This window comes from Vitis riparia, chromosome 8 (genome assembly GCF_004353265.1).
Source record: "Vitis riparia cultivar Riparia Gloire de Montpellier isolate 1030 chromosome 8, EGFV_Vit.rip_1.0, whole genome shotgun sequence".
In the NCBI taxonomy this organism is placed as follows: domain Eukaryota; kingdom Viridiplantae; phylum Streptophyta; class Magnoliopsida; order Vitales; family Vitaceae; genus Vitis; species Vitis riparia.
The window spans coordinates 3,494,645-3,518,271 of NC_048438.1; the positions used below are offsets into that span (position 1 = coordinate 3,494,645).

General features: G+C 37.2%; 1 protein-coding gene across 1 annotated transcript in view; it reads left to right on the forward strand.

The window, feature by feature from the left end:
* Positions 1–23,239, forward strand: part of LOC117920399 (DEAD-box ATP-dependent RNA helicase 10-like) — a 34,561-nt gene extending 11,322 nt beyond the window's left edge. Inside the window, exons 7-14 of the mRNA XM_034837892.1 lie at positions 7,811–7,930; positions 8,896–8,937; positions 9,030–9,104; positions 9,553–9,699; positions 9,884–10,021; positions 18,298–18,409; positions 18,494–18,582; positions 22,645–23,239. Of these exons, the coding sequence (XP_034693783.1) occupies positions 7,811–7,930; positions 8,896–8,937; positions 9,030–9,104; positions 9,553–9,699; positions 9,884–10,021; positions 18,298–18,409; positions 18,494–18,582; positions 22,645–22,764 (843 nt within the window). The 3' untranslated portion in view covers positions 22,765–23,239. The remainder of the gene's footprint in view (positions 1–7,810; positions 7,931–8,895; positions 8,938–9,029; positions 9,105–9,552; positions 9,700–9,883; positions 10,022–18,297; positions 18,410–18,493; positions 18,583–22,644) is intronic.
* Positions 23,240–23,627: the final 388 nt, after the last annotated feature.

Sequence of the window (23,627 nt, forward strand, 5' to 3'; positions counted from 1 at the left end):
TGAAAGCCCTAAAAAAATGAGGACTCCAACTCCCCCTCTCAACTGAAGGGTCCCAAGCCTCTGCCACCAACTCCTCTTTTGAAACCACCAAAGCAAATAAAGAGGGAAAAGAGTTGCACAAATCCTCATCCCCACACTAAGAGTCCAATCAAAATCTGATTCTTCTACCATTACCCATGGAAAACACAATGTAGTTGCTCAACCGAGAACCTTCCTTTCTAATATCCTTCCACAATCCCACACCAAATCCCTCTCTACCTTCCCGGGTATACCACCCCCCTTCTTTCACTCCATACTTCCTACTAATAACTTGTTTCCAAAGAGCTTCCTTTTCTACCATAAAGCGCCAACTCCATATACCCAAAAGGGCTCTATTAAGAGTGGAGATGCATTTTGCACCCAATCCCCCTTTACTTTTATCCGAGCATACAATCACCCGCTTAACAAGATGAGTCTTCCTCTCCAAAGCCCCCCTCCCCCCAATCCCAAAGAAAATCCCTTTGGATTTGCTCAAGTCTCAATCTAACCGATGTAGGCATACGCAAAATTGACATGTAGTAAATAGGCATGTTAGACAAAGTGCTTCGAATGAGAGTGAGTCTCCCTCCTTTAGATATATATTGCTTCTTCCACAAAGCTAATCTCCCTTGAAAACTCTCCTCTACCCCATCCCACATCGTTGCTCATTTGTGAGGTGCACCCAAAGGAAGCCCTAAATATAAGGGAACGTCCCCACCTTACACTCGAGCTCAAGGGCTAGCTCCTCCAGATTCTCCACCCTCCCCACTAGAAGGATCTCACTTTTGTCCAGATTAATTCTTAGACCAGATATGACTTCAAACCACATTAACACCTAGCTTAGGTGAGCCAGTTGGTCCTTAGAGGCATCATAGAAAATCAACATGTCATCAGCATACAACAGATGGGTGAGTTGAACTCTCTCACCACCTCTCCCTTTAACCCTAAAGCTTGTAAAAAAGCCCCCACTAACTGCCCTCTTGATCAAAACACTTAAAGCTTTCATGCCTATTACAAAAAGATAAGGAGAAAGGGGGTCCCCTTGTCTCAACCTCCTGGAGCTGTTAAAGAAACTTGCTGGTGTGCCATTAACCAACATCAAGAAAGATGCTGTAGAAATACACCACTTAACCCACCCTACCCATTTGTCTCCAAAGCTCATTTTTTGCAACACCTGAAGCAAGAAATCCTATTTTAAATGATCGTATGCCTTCTCTATATCAAGTTTACACATCACCCCGCATTCATTGCTTTTTAATAGAGAATCTATAGGCCCATTAGCTATTAGCACTATGTCCAAAATTTGCCTCCCCTTAACAAAGGCATTTTGAGACGAGGAAACCACCTTACCCACCATTTTTTTCAACCTATTAGCTGACACCTTTGCTAATAGCTTGTACAACCCTTCCACCTAATTGATAGGTCTGAAATGTCTCAGGTCCTTGGCATCTCCCTTTTTTGGGACCAACGCCAAGAAGGTAGAGTTCAAACTTCTAACAAACCTCCCATGCTTGTGAAATTCTCGGAAAAAACCCATCACCTCCTTCTTCACCAAATTCCAACTGGATTGCCAAAAAGCTAAGGAATAACCATCTGGCCCGGGAGCTTTGTCCCCGTTTAGATCAAAAAGAGCAAAGACAACCTCTTTAATAGAGAAAGCCTCCTCTAGCCTAGCTACCTCTTCCCCTACTAATCTGTCAAAAACCAGCCCATTCAAACTTGGACTCTAGACACCAGGATCTGACAACAGGTGCTGGAAAGCACTAACAACACCCCCCTGAATCTCCCTCTCCTCAACTATCCAAGAACCATTAATTTTAATCTTGGACAGATTACTCCTTTTTCTATGACAAATTGCCATTCTATGGAAAAAAACCTGTATTCTTGTCACCTTCCTTGAACCATAATTCTCTAGATTTTTGCCTCCAGGAGATTTCCTCCATGAGAACCCATTTCTTATATTCCTCCCTTGCCTCCTTTCTTATCTCCACCTCCTCCACCAATAAGGCTCTAGACCTCTCTTGAATATCCAAAAAATTGACCTGTTGTAATGCCAAACTGTTGTTAACCTCCACCTTCCCAAACACCTCCTTATTCAGGTTTTTAGAATACTCTTAAGAGCCTTCAACTTTGCTGCCATAATGAAACTGCTAGAACCCTTGAAGTTGAGCCCTTGCCACCAGATTTTTAATAGGTCCTTAAATCCTTCCTCTTTCAACCACATATTCTCAAAATGAAAAGGCATAGGACCTCTCCTCATCCCTCCCATATCTAATAGGATAGGACAGTGATCAGACATTGGTCTGGAAAGAGTGCTTTGCACCACCCCACTGAACTGACTTTCCCAATCCTCAAACACCAAGAAACGGTCCAATCTTGACATAGTTTGCCCATTAAGCCCACCATTCCAAGTAAACGGACCTCCCTGCAATGGGAGGTCCCTTAAAGGCAAATCATCAATCACCTTCGAAAATCCTCTCATTGCAGCAACCAACCTCCCTCCTCTGCTGTGCTCACTAGGGAGCCTTGTCACATTAAAATCCCCTCCAATGCACCAAGGATCATCCCATAGCCCATAGATAGCCCTTAGCTCCTCCTAAAAAAGTTCTTTGCATCTCTTCAAAATGGGACCATAGACCCCAATAAAAGCCCACACAAAACCATCCTCACAATTTCTAAAATGACGAGATCGAGAACTGAACCACCTCCATGCCAGTCAACTCTAACACTTTATTATCCCAAAAAACCACCACCCCTTCGTCTATTCCCCTCGCATTAACTGCACCCCACTCCAAGAACCTCCCTACTCCAAGGCTTCACACCACTCCAATGGACATCTCCTGAATCTTAGTCTCTTGAAGACAAACAAGGTCTGCTTTTTGAGCCCTAATTAAAGTTTTAATAACCTTCCTCTTATTGCTGTCATTCGCCCCTCTTAACATTCTAGGATAACAACTTTAACTTCATTTGCAACTCAATACTCTATCCCCTCCTCCTTTGACCTCCCCACTCTCTCTGTCCCCTCATTTGTAATTGATCGACCACTCTAACTTGTTCAATTCTGATCGAACCTAGTGGTCAAACCAACACCCTTCCTCTTAACCCGTTTCCTTTTTTTTTTTTTTTATCCTTTGAAGCAAATTGAAAAATTCCCCTTCAAACCTTTCTAAGGAGAAACCCAAAAAATTTGCTGAACTTCACCAAGCTGCTCTCATTCTACTGGTCTCCAAAATCCCTTGCTTTTTGATTAAGCCCTGCATCGGCAGCCTTTTTGGCTACGTCCCTCCCTCCTCCATCCATAGCCTTGTCCCCTCCTTCTGCCATCTCCCACTCACTAATGTCAGCCAAGACAATGGACAAAGGATTCAAGGAACTCTCTTCTTCCGTCACCACCAACCCTCTTAGGCCAGAGGACCCCTCACCACCAAGGCTTGGCAAAAAACAAAAGGAGTAGAAGAGAAAAAGGGGTCCCCACAAAACCATAGGAAAGAATGTCGTACTTAGAGGCCTCTTCCAACAACGCCTCGTTTGTAATCTCTGCCCTAGTGACCTCCGATAGAGTCGACTTGGTTTGGGCAAGCAATGGAGCCAGCGGGGGCATTAGGTCCCCTTCTAAGATACCGAAGACTAATCTTCTATCACCATTGACTTCTCTTTGGGACTCCTCCTGAGCCTTGGCTTCAAAGTTAGCAATGGGATGACCTAAATCTTTAAAAGGTCCATCAATCCCGAAACCACTTTTACTGGGCCAAGCCCTCCTCTCGGCCCACTAAAGAGCTTTTTTATAGAAACGGGCCTTAAGCCCACCACCTTTTCACCCTCCCTCTGCCAATACTCAAGCCAAATATTAGATTAGGCCTCCACCGAGCCCAATCTCGCTTTCCATTTTCTTCCTCTATCCAACACACCACTGCACCCACCTAGAGATTTCAAAAAAGTCACGTTCTCCCCTACTCTTCCACCCCTACTCTTAGGTATCAAATCACTATCCCACTTTTCAAACCTACCCCCATAGACCCTAATTCAGAGAAAGTAGCAACAACAATAGTATAAACACTAACTCCTTTTTGCCTCCCCTGATACGACGACATGTCTTGTACTCCCCTCTGAACCTCAGCCAATACCACCCTTTCTCTTATAGCACCACGATAATCAACGCGTGGCCTCTCCTCAACTACTTCCTTACCCTCAGGACCTCTAGCCATGTAGTTCTTGCTCGCTGGCACCACCTGGACAAACCAAGGATGGGTTTCCCACCATAATTGAATGGAAAAGCAACCTAATCCCACCACTATCTCCAGAGAACTGGGTAGCTCCTTGCCTTCCAACTTCACTAAAATCTTCGCTCACTGTAACTTCGTAAAGAAAGCTGTATCCTCATCCACTGCAATAAAAGCTCTGCAACCATTGCCTATCTTTTTGAACACCTCTCTACTCCACATGTGAAGAGGAAGACCCACCACCCTCACCCAAGCCTCCTTAATGCTAGTACCTTGCCGGAAACACCCGGTTTTGCCATTTCCGCATATCTCTTTGACAACAAACCTTTCTCCCCAAGAGGAGTCGTTGAACCTCCTGAGTCTAGAAACCTGACCAAGGATACGACTCCAAGATCATGTAGCTTCTCCGCCAGAGTGTTCCAGCCTCCTAACAAACCCCTCCCTTATGGGAAGATCACACAATACCTCTTGGACTCAATATTGCAAACTGAATAGAGAAGAAACCTTCCCGCCTCATTCGATCGACGCTCCAACCTATATTTACTCCCCCCTCCCAATCAAGAACCCACCTTCTATTTCCATTATCCCTGCAGCAAGCTTCAACACCATCTAACAAACGACTTAAACTAACTTCCCCAAACCTAATCCATGAAGTGGTTCCTCTGCATCTCTCCCAAATAAACCCATTCAACTTTCCACCTACCACCTCAACCTACAGCTCAAAAGACTTGGACTCAACAGCGAACCAGCTCCTTCCACCCCTTGAAGCTTCACTCATGTTCTTGACCCACTATATTTAGAAATTAATGAACTGTAAAACTAGTGCAGTCTTGCAATTTGATATAATCCTTGTTTTCATTGTTGCCAATGTTTGTTTATTGGATATTTTTTAAAATTATTTATCTATTTATTTAAATTTTAATCATGTTGTATTATATATCATTGGTTATCTTGGATTCATCCAAGAAATTGAAGAGAAGGATATATGCAAACACGCCCATTCAATAATACATAGAGTTGTGTCTGCAAGGGTGAGCATGCATATATTTAAAATAATAAGCCATTTATTTCATGTCCATCAATTCCATGAAAACTAAAGTACTGTTGAATAGTTCCAAATATAATTTATAACAGTGTTCTTTCTCATTGAAAAAAAGTACTGTTGAATGGCAAATAATTCCAGAGTGTCCTGTAGGCATTATTCAAATAATGCCTTGGTTTTTTCCTTTGGGGGGATAAAAAATAGTTAAAGATTTTGTATTGACTTTTTGGACAGGCAAATATGAGACCAAATTAAATGATGCCTATCAAAATGGCTTTCAACCTAGGAATACAGGAGGCATATGTGAACCACTTGACAATGAACACATAAATAAGAAAATTGTAAAATGTGGGGAATTTCACAACTTAGGGACAGCCTAATGCATCAAGTAAATGTACATGAGACATACTCTCATTTCTTATAGATCTATTAAGTCTACAAAAGACATCTTCTCTTTCCTTTTTTTTTTCATTTCCTATAGATCTATTAGTCTACATGATATCTCAGATGTAACTCCAACCATTCCAGACTATTGAAAATTCTTTTGCTTTGTTGTATAGGGGAGAGGAGTCCTCTTCGCTTATAGGCTTCTTGGAGTGGGTTGCGACCCCATAAGGGCTGGTGAGGTGTTTTTGTTTTTTGGCTCTTTGGCCTTGTGGCTGCTTTGTATACTTCCTGTATGCGGTGCGGCCTTTCGGCCTTCTCTAATATATTTTCTGCTGTTGCTTATCGAAAAAAAAAAAAATTCTTTTGCTTTGTTCTATAAATGCCAAAAAACCTAAGTGGAGCAGCATTCTGTACTTTCCTTTTCCCTTACCAATCTACCTTGCCAACTTGCTAAACTGTCCTTGACTGACTTTACTAGACTATTAAAACAATGTGGACCATGACAAGCTTTACATCACCCTGCAATGGATAAACAAATAATTTTCTGTTTCTTTATCCTCTTTGTCGATGAGAACCAATTGGCTAGAATCATAAAACTAGTCTAATGTGAGAATTTTCTCCCTTTAGCCTTCTAAGAAGCGAAACTTCAGAAGGAGCATGTGATCTCCAAAACCTTCTATGTAAAAAATAAATTTTAAGAATTGGACCCAGAGCCTTACAATGGAACTTCAATGAGAAGCAACCATTAGTATATAACTTCTACACTAAGTTATCCTCCCTGTCCAGAAATCATGTTGCATCCTGAATACAAGACAAAGGCCTTTCCACTATCTCTATCTTCCACCATGGGATCTTCTGATGAATGTCAGTGTCAATAACTGCTATCTCCTTCCATATTCCAGTCGCATGCCACCTTAGTTTGTTGGGTTTCTGAACAGAGAATATATTGGAAAAGCAGTCTCCAAAAGAATTTCACCCATCAAATATCATATTAAAAACATCTTTTTGTATTTTGTGGGGAGGACCACCCATCCTACTCTTGTGCTTTTTTCATAATTAACATATCTTTTGTTTCTGATAAAAAAAATAAAATAAATAATGGTACCAAAAACTTTGTTCTATGCCCAACCTCATGGAATCTGAGTTGAAGGAACAAAGCATCCTATCCTTTTCTAACAGCACTCCTGTATATCTCTCTAAGGACCTGATCCTTTTACCCCTTTCCTCAACCTAGAATACCAATTTCCATGTCCCTCACTAAGCTTTCCCACGGTCACTCCCTGCAATTTCCTAGCATAATTCTTGTCCTACATGTATGCGCACATGCACATAGAAAATCTCTGTAAATCTTCTCTAACCAGCTTGAGTTGATGTTACTCTATTTACTCATCGTGCTTTGAAAGGGCACTTGGTGGTGTTGTCTGCAAGTAAATTGAAGGAGTTTGACTCACTTTGCACCAGAACTCTGACATCAAATCCTTTACTTGCTCCATGATAGCCACATGAATTATTTCACTTTCCCTTGTATTGACACTTAGACTGGAAACCACTTCAAAACAAAATAAAATGCACCTTGGATAGAAAAGTTGTTCACCATCTGCTTCAGAGAATAAACAGGTAGCAAATCATAGAAGTGAAATTTCCAGTTCTTAAAGCCTTGGATACATCCACAAATGTGTTGAATGCAAAATGACTCAAAACCTTTGTCGTGAAGGCAAATAGGTGACGAGAGAGGATGTCAATGATTCAAAGTAATATTCTTTTTTTTTTTCTTTTAAAAAATGATGGAACCTTAAATTTATTCTATTTTTGTTATTGGTTGTTTCCTTGGAGCTATTTACAAGTTTTTCTATTCATCATGAATTTTTTTCCACTGCTTGAACTAAATAACATTGCTCATGAAATTCTATCTCTGCTCTTAATAATCAGAACTCTGAGTGCTGGTCTCTCACTCAACAACCTTAACGAAATTGAATCATGGTAGAACTGTTAGTTTCCAGTATGCTGAAATGCATTCCCTGCAATCTTTTTATGCTTTGCAAGAAATATTCAAATATAATTTCCATGTTGTGTGTCCATTTCTGATTGCTTGAACATAAGGACCTTTTTGTTGTTAGTTACATGATCTGTGTATGCTGGCTAGGTCTTAGATGAGGCTGATAGGTTGCTGAATGACGACTTTGAGAAAGCCATTGATGAGATTTTAAGTGTTATCCCACGGGAGCGAAAGGCATACTTATTTTCTGCTACTATGACGAAAAAGGTACATAGTTGAAATATTGGGGCAAAGTGCATATTTATAGGAAAATTTTGATTCATACTTGATCAAGTGATAGTTGCATTTTATCTTACTCATTTTTTGTATGAGATTACACTGCATGACCAATAAGGTTGATTTTGCTACCTGCGCACTTGTCTCAGGCAAGTTTCATGGCCACACTCTCTTAGTTATCTTAGTTATCTCACTATGCATTCATCTAGCAAACCAAGGGCAAGTTGGAGGTGTGTTTTTTTTTTTGGTCTTTTTTCCCCCTCTTTTCTCTTTCTTTTGTTGTGTTTTATTATTATTCTTTTTGTTAAACATATTACTTAATACTTTATCTGGTTAAATTTATCAAATTTATTAACCATGTGATTCATAGAGGCTTCTATTGTTCTAGAATTCAAAATCTCAGATCAAAAAGTTGTAGTTTGCCTAACTGTTTTTTTGGGGTCTCTATCTTCCATCTTGAATAGGGAATGTTACTATTCAATTCCCTTTAGTTTTGCATGGCATATTCTTACTGCATTCCATATTTGACAGTTGCATTTTACTTTCTCATTGTTATGCATTACATAATCTCTAGTTTAGGCTGTGTGAATAGGATTCATTGCTGCAAGAAGCATTTAGCATTTGGAATAGCAAATTTGGTTTCAGCCATTTATGTTCTTTCAATATCTTGCATTTGAGAAAATTGAACTCTTGGTGACAAGAACAATATATGGGATGCTAAAATAAATTTCCAAGTGGAAATGAGTAGAAATAGTGTATTGATGATATTGCAACCCCTTACATGACAGAAGTGCATGAATGTGTTCTTTTTTCTTTTTTTTTTTGTGTTAATGCAATAAATATTTAAATCACATAATGTTCAATCCCAGTTCAAGTATTTGGTGGTTATGTAAAAAAGTGAAAGAAAATGAAGAAGAGAGTGAATGTCTAACCAAGTTTTGTTCTTAATGTTGTAGGTGCGTAAGCTCCAGAGGGCCTGTCTCAGGAATCCTGTGAAGGTATGATAACTATGCTCCTCTACACTTTGTTTTCATTCTGTCTGGTTTTATAAGAACTCTTTCACTAAATTTGGTTACAAAATTTCTTTCAGATTGAGGCTGCATCTAAATATTCCACTGTTGATACACTCAAGCAACAGTATCGCTTTGTTCCTGCTAAGTACAAGGTTTCTTGCTTTCATACTGTTGTATTACTTTGAAAATGTTATGAGAAAGATTAAGCTTGCAGTTGACTTAGTTTCCGACTATAGAAAGTGCTTTACAGCGCTTCCTATGATTATCTTCCTAAATTGACTCTCGAAGATAAGATCATGTTTGATTGATAAATATTTTAATAGTCTTTTTCCATTCAAGAAGTGCTGCATAAGCCAATGAATAATTGAGTCCAAATTGTTAGACAATTGCATATATCATAATTATCACTTGATTGTGCTAACAACGTTTAAGAAATGGGTAGTTATAGTAGAATGGAGTTTTTTTTTACTTGGGTTTCTAATCAAATGAAACAAAGGCTGCATCTAGTCATAGTGTGCATCGCCATATATATATATATATATATATTTTATGTTTATTATCTTCCTCTAGTTTCAATGATATTAATATTTTCTATTGCAGGAATGCTATCTTGTATATATTCTAACTGAGTTATCTGGAAGTACAACAATGGTTTTCACTCGTACTTGCGATGCAACTCGCCTATTGGCTTTGCTTCTTCGAAACCTTGGTTTAAGGGCTATCCCAATCAGTGGTCATATGAGTCAGGTATATATCTTTTCTTTTATCTTAAGTTTTAAATCAGATCCTTGTGATTTTGCTTTACACACTCATAGTTTTTATTATTATTTTTAATTTAATTTAATTTAGCTTAATTTAATATTTTATGTTTCATCTTTTGCCAAATTTTTGAGTTTGTACTCACTTTACCTCTTGAATATACATGTGCCAGGCTAAAAGACTTGGAGCACTGAACAAGTTTAAGGCTGGAGAATGTAATATACTTATCTGCACTGATGTGGCAAGTAGAGGACTTGATATTCCATCTGTTGATATGGTTATCAACTATGATATTCCCTCAAACTCCAAGGTCAGGCTTGCTTCTTTTTAGTTTCTGAATTCGGGGATGGATCTGGTATATTGGACCTGGGCCCTTACCTGTTTTGGGGCTTAGCATATTGTTTCCCTTATTTACCTTGATGTGTGCTGAAGGAACCTCTAATGTGTGTCTTTTTTTTTTTTTAGTAATAATAATAATAAAAAATCAATCCAAAGTGGTATATCTTTGGTTTGACAACCATGCCTATCTTCATAGATGAGAAGAGGATTCCACTACAAAACAATGCCTACTTTCATTGATGAGATAGGAGTCCACTACAAGATGTAGAAAATTAATGCAAAACTTTGGAAGTCTCACTCCTCTTATCTTTGCCACATTCGGAGCCATGAATAAACTCATGCTTATCATCCTCTGCAAGGGCCATGAGATGGACAAATTTTTTTATAGTACATAGGAGCCATGAAACAAACTTGTGCTTTCAATGTTTTGTGAGTTATCTTTCTACAGATCTCTCTCTCTCTTTCTCTCTCTCTCTCTCATCTCATGTTTATATCATCTTGGAAGGTTTCACTTGAAAAACTTATGTATAGAGAGAATGAAAAGAATGAGCTGTATAAGAAAACTCCAGCATAAGTTCTGCTCTACACCAAACCCTAGACTCAGATTTCTAACAAAATAGAAACCCTGCAGAGATAGGAACTTGAGATAAATTCCAACATTTTCTGCCTTGGCTCAAATTGTGAAGTCAATTTTCTAGTCTGTACATACTTCCAAAGTATGCCTCTTTAATACCCTGATCAATGCAGTCAGTGCCATACCTTCAACTAGGAAACTTGTCAAACTTAGGAAGAATCACATGCAAATGTTTTGCCATTTAGACATTTTAATATTTCCACTGCATGATAACATGCACACACCTATTCTAGGTTAATTGACTAAATACTCCATGTATTTTCAATGACAAAGGAATTGACTCCACCTTGAATCAAAATTTCTTTTACAATCCTCTTGGATTCCAAATCTCTTTTTACCGCTTCAGTGTCCAAACACACAATCAACTCAAAATTAGATAATTCTTGTGTTGGAATCTCCAAAATTCCCGTTTCTTGTTGACTGCACTTTGGATTTGAATTCTCTAGATCTTGGTTCTTGATCTTCGCCAACATTTGCTTTAGACTTCTCCAACCTAGCTTTCGTCATTTGCTATGCGCCGATTGAAGCTTTCCACTTGTTATACAATCATAGTCAATAATCAACATATGAAGGAAACAATACTTCCATTGCACTGTAAAACTATGTTTACCTTCACAAATGAGATTAAGATTCTACTATAAATTATTTGAAAAATGATGAAAGACAGAGAATACTGATACAAAACTCCTAAGGCTTGCTCCTAGTATTTTTTTTTTTGATAGGTAAACAAAACAAATATACTAAAAGCATTTGGAAAAGGTGCACAAAGTACACATGAAGTATACAAGTAGCAGCTGAATACAAGCAAAAGAAAAGGAAGAAGAAACAACAAACCAGACCCAAAACATCAAACAAGGACAATGACCCTTCACTTAAGTACACGCTAACCCAACTTGAAAGATTGGACATTCTAAAAAGCTCTTCCTTTAAGCAAACCACGTCCACTCATTGCAATCTGATCAGGGACTTAAATACTCTTCTTTTCTCTTTGTCATTGGTTCCTCACATTCTAGGAAAGTGTTCACAGCTTCATTGATTAACTGAAACCAACCCCACGAACCTTAAATAAATCCATATATCTTGCTCAATCTGAGCCATGAAAAGAACCTATATTTTTTATGCTCTACTTTGTGTTTCCTTTCTCTTCCTCAAATCTCCATCTCATCTCATCAAGTCATTTTATGAGTTTTCTCTTAAAGACTTAAAATATATATAGAGATCATGAACCTAATTCCTTGTTGGTTAATGAATCCTATCCCTATAAAGAATTCTATCTTTATAATGACCAATGTTTTGAAAGATGGTATTGAGGCGTGCTATAGTGTGAGGCATCTTGAAAAAGCCCAAAGGTGTTGGGAAAAAGGCGGAGAACACAAAAGACATTTGCCTTTTTGCTTGAGGTGCTTATGAGGTGCACCTTGCATATGCCTTTGACGCCCCGCTCATTGAAGTGTGAGCCTTTTGTTTGCTGAGGTGGCTAATAAAAAAAATTTGTAGAAAAACCATTGTTCCCTAAAAACTCACTAAAGAGTGAATAGAGAGATTTTGAGAGAGAAATCTAACCCTAGCACTCTCTATTGTTGATGGCTTGAAGATCGACCTCTTCTACGACAATAGCCTCACTAAGACGGAAGTACTGCTTTGTGCTCACTTTGACAACATCATCTTGATGGTATTATTTTCACTACGAAGCCTCTTCTTCATCTTGATGGGTAGGATTCGTCTTCTTCATCTCCTCTTCTTTCTTAGTGTTGCACTTTCTCTCCTCACTTATTTGTCTTCTTCATCTCCTCTTCTCTCTTAGTCTCTCACTTCTCTCTCACCTCATTGACCCCACAACTCTACTTCTTTTCTTGTTTTATATATTTTTGTTTTTATTTTTCTCATGACTTCTCTTTGTTTTTTCAATAGTGAGCAATGAGCACCACTATTCTTTCACCTAATTTTCTCACCTCACCTCACCACGGTCTACATCCATAGTTTGCATTTTTTTTTTAATTTTCTATTTTCTATTTCTATTTTTTAATTGTTCGTTTTATTTTTTTTTTCTTAAAAAAATACACTAAAACTTGATTGAAAAAAAAATCTATTTTCTTCAATTTTGAGAACATTTTATTTGTATGGTTTTTTTGCTTTTTTAAATGACAAATTGTAAAATTATATAAAATTAATTAATGTGATTTTAATTGTTAATTATATCAATAGGATTTCAAGTCAATTATGTCATTATTTTTCGTAAGTCAATTACATATAGAAAATTGTTCATTATTATTATTTTTTACTATGAATTCCTCCAATTAAGAAGATTCACGAAAAGATTTTGTATGAAAATATGCTATTGAATTTCTGGGGAGAAGTATATAAGATGTAAGTTTTGCAATTAAGGATGTACTGGAGGGGTGAATAGACTAAAGGATCACTTAGCTGGAACTCATCATCAGATGAAACCATGTAACAAGGTTAGTGAAGATGTTAGATTAGAATGCAAAGAGACATTGCTCAATTATAGGGAACAAAAATAAAAAAGAAATGCATTGCTCGAAGAAATTGGTATGGGTCTAACTCCAATGAATGGGAGTTCCTCTTCTAAACAATGAGGACATTGGGAGTGAAAGTGGGGGTGGGGAACCCACACCTAGGGGACCCATGGATAAATTCACATTTCATTACCTAGATGAAGTACTTTGAATTCCAAGTGGAACCAAGAATAAATGAAGTATGTAGAAAAATTGATCATTTTATGTACTTAAATGGTCCCCTATTCAATATAGTAAGTGATCCTTATCGGGGGTTCCAATGATTGATGCTATTGCAAATTTTAGGCTTGGGTTTAAGTCTTCATCTATGTATGATTTGAAGACATGGATTCTTAAAGATAAGGTGAATGACATAAATATCATGATGAAAGAGCATAAAAAAACTTGGAAGCAATATGGACGCTTAATTTTGTCAGATGGTTGAATAGATGAAAAGAATGGGCATCTTATAAATTTTTGGTGAATAGTCTTGTTGACACATGGTTTATTTAATCAATTGATACATTTAATACAATAAAAAAATGGAGAATTGATGTTCAAATATCTTAATGAAGTTGTTGAAGAAATTAGAGAGAAGCATGCTATGTAAGTTATTACTGATAATATTTTTAATTTTGTGAATGCTGGAATGAGGCTTATAGAAAAGAGGACAAGATTGTGGTGGACTCCTTGTGCTGCTTATTACACTGATATGATGTTAGAGGATGTTGGGAAGCTAAATGTTCATGCTAATACACTTTTATGAGTTAGGCAAGTGGTGAAGTTCATATATAGACTTGCTTAGGTTCTCAACTTGATGATAACATTTACGAAAATTCATGAACTCATTCATCCAAAAATTACATGGTTTGCTACCACATTTCTTACTCTTCAAAATCTTTATAAGCAAAAACAAGATCTATAGCACTTCTGAAAAATGGTGTTCAAGTACATGGGCCAAGAACGTAGAAGGTGTAAAAGGTTGAAGTATAGTGTTGTTTTATCCAAATTTTTGGCCTCACATTGCTTTTTGTATAAAGACTACTATTCTATTAGTTAGAGCCTTGAAGAGGTTGATTTAGAGGAAAGGCTAGTCATGGGTTATTATTTATGTGTTGATGGACTCAGTCAAGGAGAAGATTGCATTTAATTATGGGGACATTAAGTGAAAATATGACCCAATTTGGAGAAAAATAGATGCAAGATGGACTCCGCAACTTCATTGACTTTTACATGCAACAAGTTATTATCATAATCCTTAACTACGCTATGAAGATAAGTTCTTTAATGTGGATGGGTGAGGAAGATATTACTTAAATGCATGAATAGGATGTTGGATTACCATGAATGTTTAAAGGTTGACATTCAATTGGACTCATATGACCAAGGTAAAGGTGAATTTGGAAACCGTGTTGCAATTGATTCTAAAAAATTAAGAAGTCTTACAAATTGGTGGATGCATTTTGGGGGTTTAATACTAGAGTTGCAAAAGCTTGTTGTTTGAGTCCTTAGCCTCACTTATAGTGATTCAGGATGTGAGAGAAATTATAACATTTTTGAATTGGTAATACTTCTATTTTTTAGTACATATATTCTTATTCTAATGTTAAAAAACTTTGATTTAATCTTAACATATAAATTTGTTTCTTTTATTATTTATAGATTCATACCACCAAGAGAAATACGTTTGAACATAAAAGTTTAAATGCTCTAGTGTATGTGAGGTACAATACTAGATTGAGAGAGCGAAGTTTACAAAGGAAACAAAATGTTGATTTGATATTGGTAGAAGAGATTGATTCAGATGATGAATGAATTGCAGATAATGAAGCTTTCCTTTTCCCACTTGATCTTTGTTAGCTTGAAGATAATGAACTATTTAATGTTGATGTCACTAAAATTGTTTTATCCAAAGACCAAGAGACTCGAGCACCATCAGGCAACATGGTTTCATCACATTTCTACAAAATAAAACATGATGGATTTGCAAATAAGTCCTAAAAGTGATAAATTTGATTAAATTTATTAATGAACTTGTAATATTTTTTCTTAATTTATACTTTATGTTAGGTAAAAGCGGAGGCAAAGATAGAGAAAGAGTTGAATTTGATATCAAGTCATGAAGATGAGGAGTTGGATAAAATGAGAGGATTTGGTAGTGGAAGCTTTCCCATTATTGATACATTGGAATGTGATGATGATGGTGTTGGAGAGGAGGGTTTACATTAAAACATTTTAGTCATATGGGTGTGACTCTATTTGCTATTTTGTGTCTTAGTTATGGTATTTGATGAAAGTATGAAAGTATTCATGTGGTTTTTTTTTATAATTTTAATGGACTTGTTATTAGGTTTTTCATTTATTCTATTTTATTTTCATTTTTTATGTATCATAAATTATTTTTAAATGTTTATTGATTATAAGGGTTTTAAAAGGCTTATACCTCAATGCTTCGAGGCTTACACCCCACCTCTTGGACACAAAAGTGCCTCGTCTCATGGACACAAAAACGCCTCATCTCTTGGACACAAAGACGCCTTGCCTTATGCTTTTGCCTTTAAAAACTTTGATAATGACACCTTGTGAAACCTTACTTAGGATTGACATGTTGTGAATCCTCTTGAAAGAGAGGAGTGCCTTTCGGAATGTAGACATAGGTGGTGCATGGTTGTCGTCAGCTTGTGTCGTAAGGTGTTGGGTTAAGTCCCGCAATGAGCACAACCCTTGAGTTTAGTTGCCACCCTTGAATTTGGAACCCTGAGCAGATTTTTGAGGATAAGCCAGAGGAAGGTGAGGATGACTTCAAGTCATCATGTCCCTTATGCCTTGGGCTACACACATGCTACAATGACCAAGACAAAAGGCCGCGAGGTGAAAGCTTTAAGGTAAGATGCTTTTGTGTTTATGGGGTGAGCATTGAGGTGAGAGACTTTTGAGACCCTCATTTTTATAATTAATAAATATTTAAAAATAATTTGTAATATATAAAAAAATGAAAATAAAATAGAATAAATAAACAACTTGATAACAAGTCCATTAGAATTATAAAAAATCATACTAATAGTTCCATACTTTAATCAAATAGCATAATTAAGTAACAAAATAACAAATAGAGTCAAACACATATGACTAAAATGTTTCAACTTAAATCCTCCTCTCCAATGTCGTCACCATGATCATCATCCAATGTATCAATAAGGAGAAAGTTTCCACTATGAAATCCTCTCATTTAATCTCTAACTCCTTATCTTCAATTGTAAAACTTACATCTTATATACTTTTCCCCAAAAACTTCAATAGCATATTTCCAAACAAAATCTTTTTATGAAGCTTTCGAATTCGACGAACTCATAATAATAATAATAATAATAATAAAATTTCTATATATAATTGACTTAAAAAAAAAAGTAATACATAATTGACTTGAAATCCTATAGATATAATTAACAATTATAATCGAATTACATAATTTTTACAATTTTTAATTTAAAAAGCAAAAAAGATAATAATACAAATAAAATATTTTCAGAAATTAAAGAAAATAAATTTTTTCCAATAAAGCCTTGGTATACTTTTTTAAGAAAAAAAAATATATAAATTGAACAATTAAAAAATAGAAATAAAAATATAAAATAGAAAATAAAAACAAAAAATGCAAATTGTGGGCATGGATTGTGGTGTGGTGAGGTGAGGTGAGGTGAGGCAAGAAAAAAATTGGTGAAAGAATATTGGTGCTCATTGCTCACTGTCAAAAAAACTAAGACAGAAGTTGTGAAAAAAAAAATATATAAAACAAGAAAAGAAGTGTAGTCATGGGGTTCATGAAGCGAGAAGAGAAAGTGAGAGTCTGGGAAAGAAGAGGAGATGAAGAAGATGAAGCCTACCTGTTGAGATGAAGAAAAGGATTCGGAGTGAGAACAACACCATCGAGATGATTGTCAGATTGAGAATTGAGCAACACTTCTGTCGTAGTGAGGTTGTTGTTGGAGAAGAGGCTGAACTTCAAGCCATCGAAGGCATAGAGAGCTAGGGTTAGGTTTCTCTCTCAAAATCTTTCTTTGTTCACTCTTCCACGAGTTTTTGGGGTTAAATGGTGGTTTTTCTTCAATTCTTTTTTATTGGCCTCCTCAGCAATCAAAAGGCTCACGCTTCAGTGAGTGTGGCGTCAACGACATTCATAGGGGTGCCTGATAAGCGCCTTAGGCCCAAAGGTGTTCACCTTTTGGGTTCTCCGCCTTTTTACCAATGCCTTTGGGCATTTTCAGGATGCCATGCCCCAGAGAGTCATGCCTCAATACTGCATTTCAAAACACTACTTTTGCATAGTGAGTGCCAAAGGCTGAGAAAGAAAAAAACACAATAAAAAGAAAAAAGGCCTTTAAACCCTGGACCAATGATGAATGGTTCTGAGAAACAACTCTTTCTGCAACTGATAAGAATGCCCCTCTGTCCCCTCTTCCCTCAAGACTATCTATCGTGGTCTCCCAAATGCACCCAAAATAAGAAAGATGGGCAAACCTCCAGTCCTGCCTTCATTGCTTTTTCACCCTTTAACCATGCCTACCCAGCAGAAGCACTTTGACCAAGCACAGAACACCCAAAGAACTCTGAAGAGAGTGAAAGATCCCAATGGAGACAAGCTTTGCTACACTGAATAAGAATGTGGTTCATGAACTTGTTTCTAGTTTGACATAAACATCTGTAAACCAAAGGCCATCCTTAAGTGATTCTTGAATATGCAGAGGTATTGTAAATGTTACATGTAAGTCCTTGATGATGTCTACTGACTTCTATCTAAATTCTATCCAGAATGGCTGAACCTGTCTTTTGTGTGCACATGAAAACATACTTTGCTTTACTTTATTACTTTGAAATGTCCAACCATGTTTCTTGAAGTTTTTCGTTGTCACCTCCATTCCACTTTCTTCGATGTTTTGTACTTTTAATTCCTGAACTCCTAATTGGTCATCATAGGATGGGAAATCATGCCTCCCATAGACATCCCAGAAATATAGGGTTCTGTTGATAATGGGAATACTAATGTTATATCTATTATACTACCATTTTTTAATTTGCTAATTAGTAAATGGTGTGCAGGATTACATACATCGAGTGGGAAGAACTGCTCGTGCAGGAAGATCTGGGGTCGCAATCTCACTAGTGAACCAGTACGAGTTGGAGTGGTACATACAGATAGAGAAGCTTATTGGTAGGCACCTTTCTACATTTGTGTGGGGAGGTATGCATTCTGGTGGGTAATGTCACAAAGACTAACATTTTATGCATGTTCCAGGGAAAAAGTTACCTGAGTTTCCTGCTCAAGAAGAGGAAGTTCTGCTACTCTTGGAGCGTGTCACAGAGGCAAAAAGAATATCCCAGATGGTAGTTCTTTTTTCTAACTTCTTGTTTTTCTATTATCTTAGATTAGCCTCTTGACCTTTTTCTATTCATGAATGATTAACTTAAAGAGTGCTTGAGGCGGCACTTGGCAAGTGCTGCAGTGGTTTCTGGAAAAGCTGTGCTTAATGACCTCTCTGGCATTTCAAGTAAATTAATGGTGATGTACACTTTATAAGGCTGCCAGATCCATGCACTAATAATGGTTTTTATGAAACCTCTATAATGGTGTGAACATGTGGTAATAGTTAGTCCATTCTTGCTTCTGAATGGTAACATTATAGAGGAATATAATGATAGAAAAAAAGTATTCACAAAAATATATCTACCTCTAAAGCCATGATCATCTGGTTGGGGTGAGGCTTTTTTGGTTGATTGTGAAATTATTTGTTTCAGATACAACATTAAAAGTAGAAAATGGTGTTATTACAAGTTCTATTAATCACTATGAAGGCAAATTAGAATTGAAAGAGTGAGATTATATGAAACCCAAATATGGGTTGACTTGTGTATCCTATTATTTGTTACTGGTACTACCACTTAAAATCAGTCATTTGCAGTGCTTTTATCAATTGCCTATTGAGTTGTATGTTGGACATGGTTTCCATTGAAGTTTGTATTTAGTATTTTCAAGTTATTAAAATACTGATTGAATGGTCAAAATATCTTACTAGACCTGTTCTTTAAGCCATCTCATCTTTCCTCCACCCAAAAATAATCTCTCGTAGTCTCATGAAATATAGGAAGAATTGAAAGAAATTTTTCCTAAAACTTGTGGGTCGCTCTGATACTATATTCATTTTGCTAGTCTGGTATGGATTGTAGGCCTACATCTTAATAGCTTAAACTTGTAGGAAAGTTGGTAGCTTAACATAGTATCGGAGTTCTGTTTAAGTGTCTCAAGTTAGAGTCTCTTCTACTGTTTATTCCCTCATCTACCTATGGCACATGGATACATGTATGGTGGCCACACATGAGTATACATTGTGGATTCATATTGTAGCAACTTAAGTTTTTAAGAAAGTTGGTGCCTTAACACACTTCAATGTTAGTTTGTGCCACAAATTGTGAGGGAGGGTGTTAGCTTGTTATACAGTGTGGGCCCATGCCTAACAACTTAAGCTTTTACAAAAGTTGGTTGCTTAACACACATTAATGCTGTTTAGTTTGTGCAACAAGTCAGTGCTTGGGATTTCATGGATTGTCCTCCTGAAAATTTTGGTATTGCATTTATCAGCTGGGAAAATACAGGGAGAGGTCCTACAGTTGTATGCTATTTGATGATGATATGGGTTTAATGGATGAAACTAAATTTGGGTAAAATGTCACCTACTTTATAGGTTCCTCCTAAAGGTTATTTTCTCATTAACTAGTCTCCTTAGTCATGTAGCTCTTATTTACTTGCTTTCAAGTGACCTCCCCTGTATGGCTGTTTGTAGGTCTATGACTTCTTGTAAAAGTAAGTGAAGCAGAATATTTACCTTTCGATAGGCAATTAATTGAAGAAGTTTGAAAAAGGATATTGCAGCACTTTGGTTTTTCCTTTTTATCAGATTCTGTGTACTTTCTTCTGGTGAGATTGTACAATTCTCTAGATTATGTGTGAAAATAATATCTCTTTCTTTTTTTCTTCCATCCTTCATATTCCTTTGATTATCTTTTATCTTGTTCCTAATCTTCATTTTTAATCTGCACTCCATCTAATCATTAACTTGATGCCCTCCTAATTTATATAAGACGTCCCTATTCATTATATTTTGTATATGACCCCAAACCTACTTATACCCTCTTCTTTGAAGTAAAGCAGCTTCATTCCTAATTTGAAGGGGCTGCCCTACATCAATTCCTCTGTCCTATGAACCAGACATATTCAGCTAAAGGGTTCTCTAAGGAATCAACTTGAAGATTGGGAACTGTACCTTAACTTGATCTGGTGTTGCTAAAAAGTGAGACAAATAAGCACATTCTTGCTTTTCCTTCCTTGAAACTTGTTCCTCTGCTAAACAATTCTGTGGCCTGCAACTTTAAGGTTCCTCAACAGGATCCCATCTTTTGCTTGCAATTGTTTCATTTCCTCCAAACCTAGAGGTTTTTCTTTATACTCAATTATTTCTTAAGTGGGGTCCTAATGGTGCCACCATCCAGCTTGAAACCAAATCTTTCTCCACACAAAATCCCATGAAATTTTCCTCTCATTTCTAGGTACCAACTTTGGTACAAAGACTGAGTATATGGAGCAGGCGGGAAGATTGACAAGAGAGATTCTCTTAAGAGTCTGATTTTTAAAGTGTTTTGAGAGATAACCCAAAATTCAAGATGATTCAGAACTCGCTACAACCAATTCTGGAATTGAAGTGACATTGAGTGGTGCAGCTAGGTGGAGGTCTAAGATGTTGAAAAATGAGGGATTTATCACTTGCAAATCTGATGCAACCTGAATACTAGATATCTCCCTGCCCTTTATCTTCAACTTTTTAATGATGCAAATGGGTTTGGTTTAGTGGGTCTTTCTCAGTTTAGGAAACTTTTGCCCCTTGAATTCACTTCATTATATAAGTTGTACCATGTTTCTAAAAGATTCTTTCTATGAGGAAGAGTGAGGAGCCTAAAATGTCCAGGGAAATTGGGCAAGCAGAGGGTCTCTCAAGTGGAAATGCCTTGGAAGAATATTCTTAAAGAAACCAGAACTTTCCACTTCTTTCATTGTAACCTATGGGCTGATTTATAAGGTCTCCTTTCTTTGCAGCCAGTGGCCTTTTTACCAAAGAAAAAAAAAACATGGTGTTTCCTTGCAGAGCACTGGCCCTAGCCACCTCTCAATTCAGCTATGTTAGATTTCCAGTGTCTGGTTTCCTTGCTTGGCTGCTTCTAACTATATCCATCAAACCACAATTCTCGAATCAGCCTATATTTTAGGCTTCCCTAGCTATACTCCTGATTCAAGGAGATGCTAACCATTTGGGTGTTGCATAACCATGAATCTTCAAGGAAAGTGTAGGAGATTAGGTGTATTCTTGGCTCAACGGGGACATCTTCAGGCTACCACCCTCTTGAAGAGGTGTGAAGAGTTCAGCATCAAAAGTATAATTTATGCGGTGAGTAGGTGGCATGATCCTCCTGGGGTGGATGTTGTAGGGACTTCTTGGAGAGTAGAGGTGATCATTGATACCCTTTTGATTGGGTGAGATGGTGTCAAGTGAAGGTGGGGAAGTGATGCCCCTAACTCGGCATGATGGGGAGTGACATCCCGTTGTAGTGTGTTGAGAGTGAATTCTCATTCATTCACTTTACTACTAGAGAGCTTTTTCATCAGATGCATCATGATAGGGGTTATGAGTTGACTTCTTCCATCCTCAAATTAGCAGAAGAATCTCTTAGCATATGCCATGGGGAAGCATTGAGGAGCTCCAACTTTTATCTGAGTGCGGGGCATCTGTATGAAGATGCCATGATGTCTTAGTGCTGAAGAAGATAGAGAGACCATGGTTGTGGGGTAATGAAATAACTAATAATTTGATCTTTGGGAAGACATTTATACGTTTTTAGTCTTGCATGCCAAAATGGACAGCTGGCAACATGTTGGTTCATTTGTTGTTGGTACTCAGGCATCATTAAACCTTAACCTAATATGCCAAAAATTAAGAACACAAGTAAGATTAATGTGTATTTGCATCAAACACGCACAAAGGATTTCTCCTCTAAAAAGATTGGAAAGAGGGAAAGTGTACAACTCTTGATTCCTGCTAGAATCACAACCCTGTGTAGGAGTTCTGGCAGTTAAGAGTGTTACCTGTGACTTATGTTGTGATAGGCCATAAGAAAGCCATAGATGCATATATTTTTATTTTGGTTCTTCTATCTGATCAGTGGTTAACCCTTTACAAACCTATAGTGAATATATTCTCCCGAGGAAGAACAATATCATTGTTTGTTTGTGGTGGTACAATTGTTATTATCGATTATTGTTATTGCCCTGAACTACAAAATAAGCTTTTTTTATGTTTTCATTTCGTCTGTTAATTCAACTCAATTGATTGGACTTTGTAGAAAATAAAAGAGACAGGAGGCAAGAAGAAGAGAAGGGGAGGAGATGAAGGTGAGGAAGAAATTGACAGATACTTAGCTTCAAAGAATGGGAAGTCATCCAAGAAGTTGAAGAAACGCTGACTATTTCACAGACGAAATATTTCACAGAAGTGTTCATAATTCTCCTGCAGATCATTTCCTTCAGCTTCATTCCTCGCCTTCATGTTCAGGTCTGCAGTGGATGAGTTTGAAGAATCAGGCTCAGACGCTTTCCCACAATCACTATAGATCAATGATTGCTGTCCACGACTTGAAGCATTTTTCGGAAACAATACACGCAGTATGCCCTCTTTGTTTTGGTTGACCATATCATCCACAAGAATTGCATCAGGAGAGAAGTGAAAATGATTATTTCCCCAACTCACTATCACAAGCACACTCTCGATCTGCTTTAGAGCTTCTGCAAGTACTTCAACAAAACTGCGTTTCTGTCTACCAAGAAAGGCATCATAGAACTGCTTTGGTAGATGTGAAATAATGCAGTTCCTACCGAGCAAATCAAACAGTAAATCAAAATGCTTTCCCGAGTTCACACAAATTAAACACATTATCACAACTAGTCTTAACACCAGCACTGGATAGTCCTTCAAATCTGTAATAGATTTTTCAAGCCATTCCACTGTTCCCTCCTCATCACAAAGTAGCTCATGAACGATGGAGACCATGAAACTGTAAGTGTCCCCCAATATCTCAGTCTTCTCAGATGCACACACATCCGTCAGTGAACTGGCACTCGGAGTGGTGTTCCACTGCTGGAAAATAAGCCATTCAACCACCAAAGCTTTAGTTGTGAAGACGTATCCCTGGCAATATGACACTCAAAACAATAGGTGTTCCACAAGATACAAGAAACAAACTGGTGACACAAAATCAATTTCTTTTCGCCAGTTGGCATTGTAAGTGTCTTCCAGTGCTTCACGGAGCTTCAAAATCAATGAAAGTTC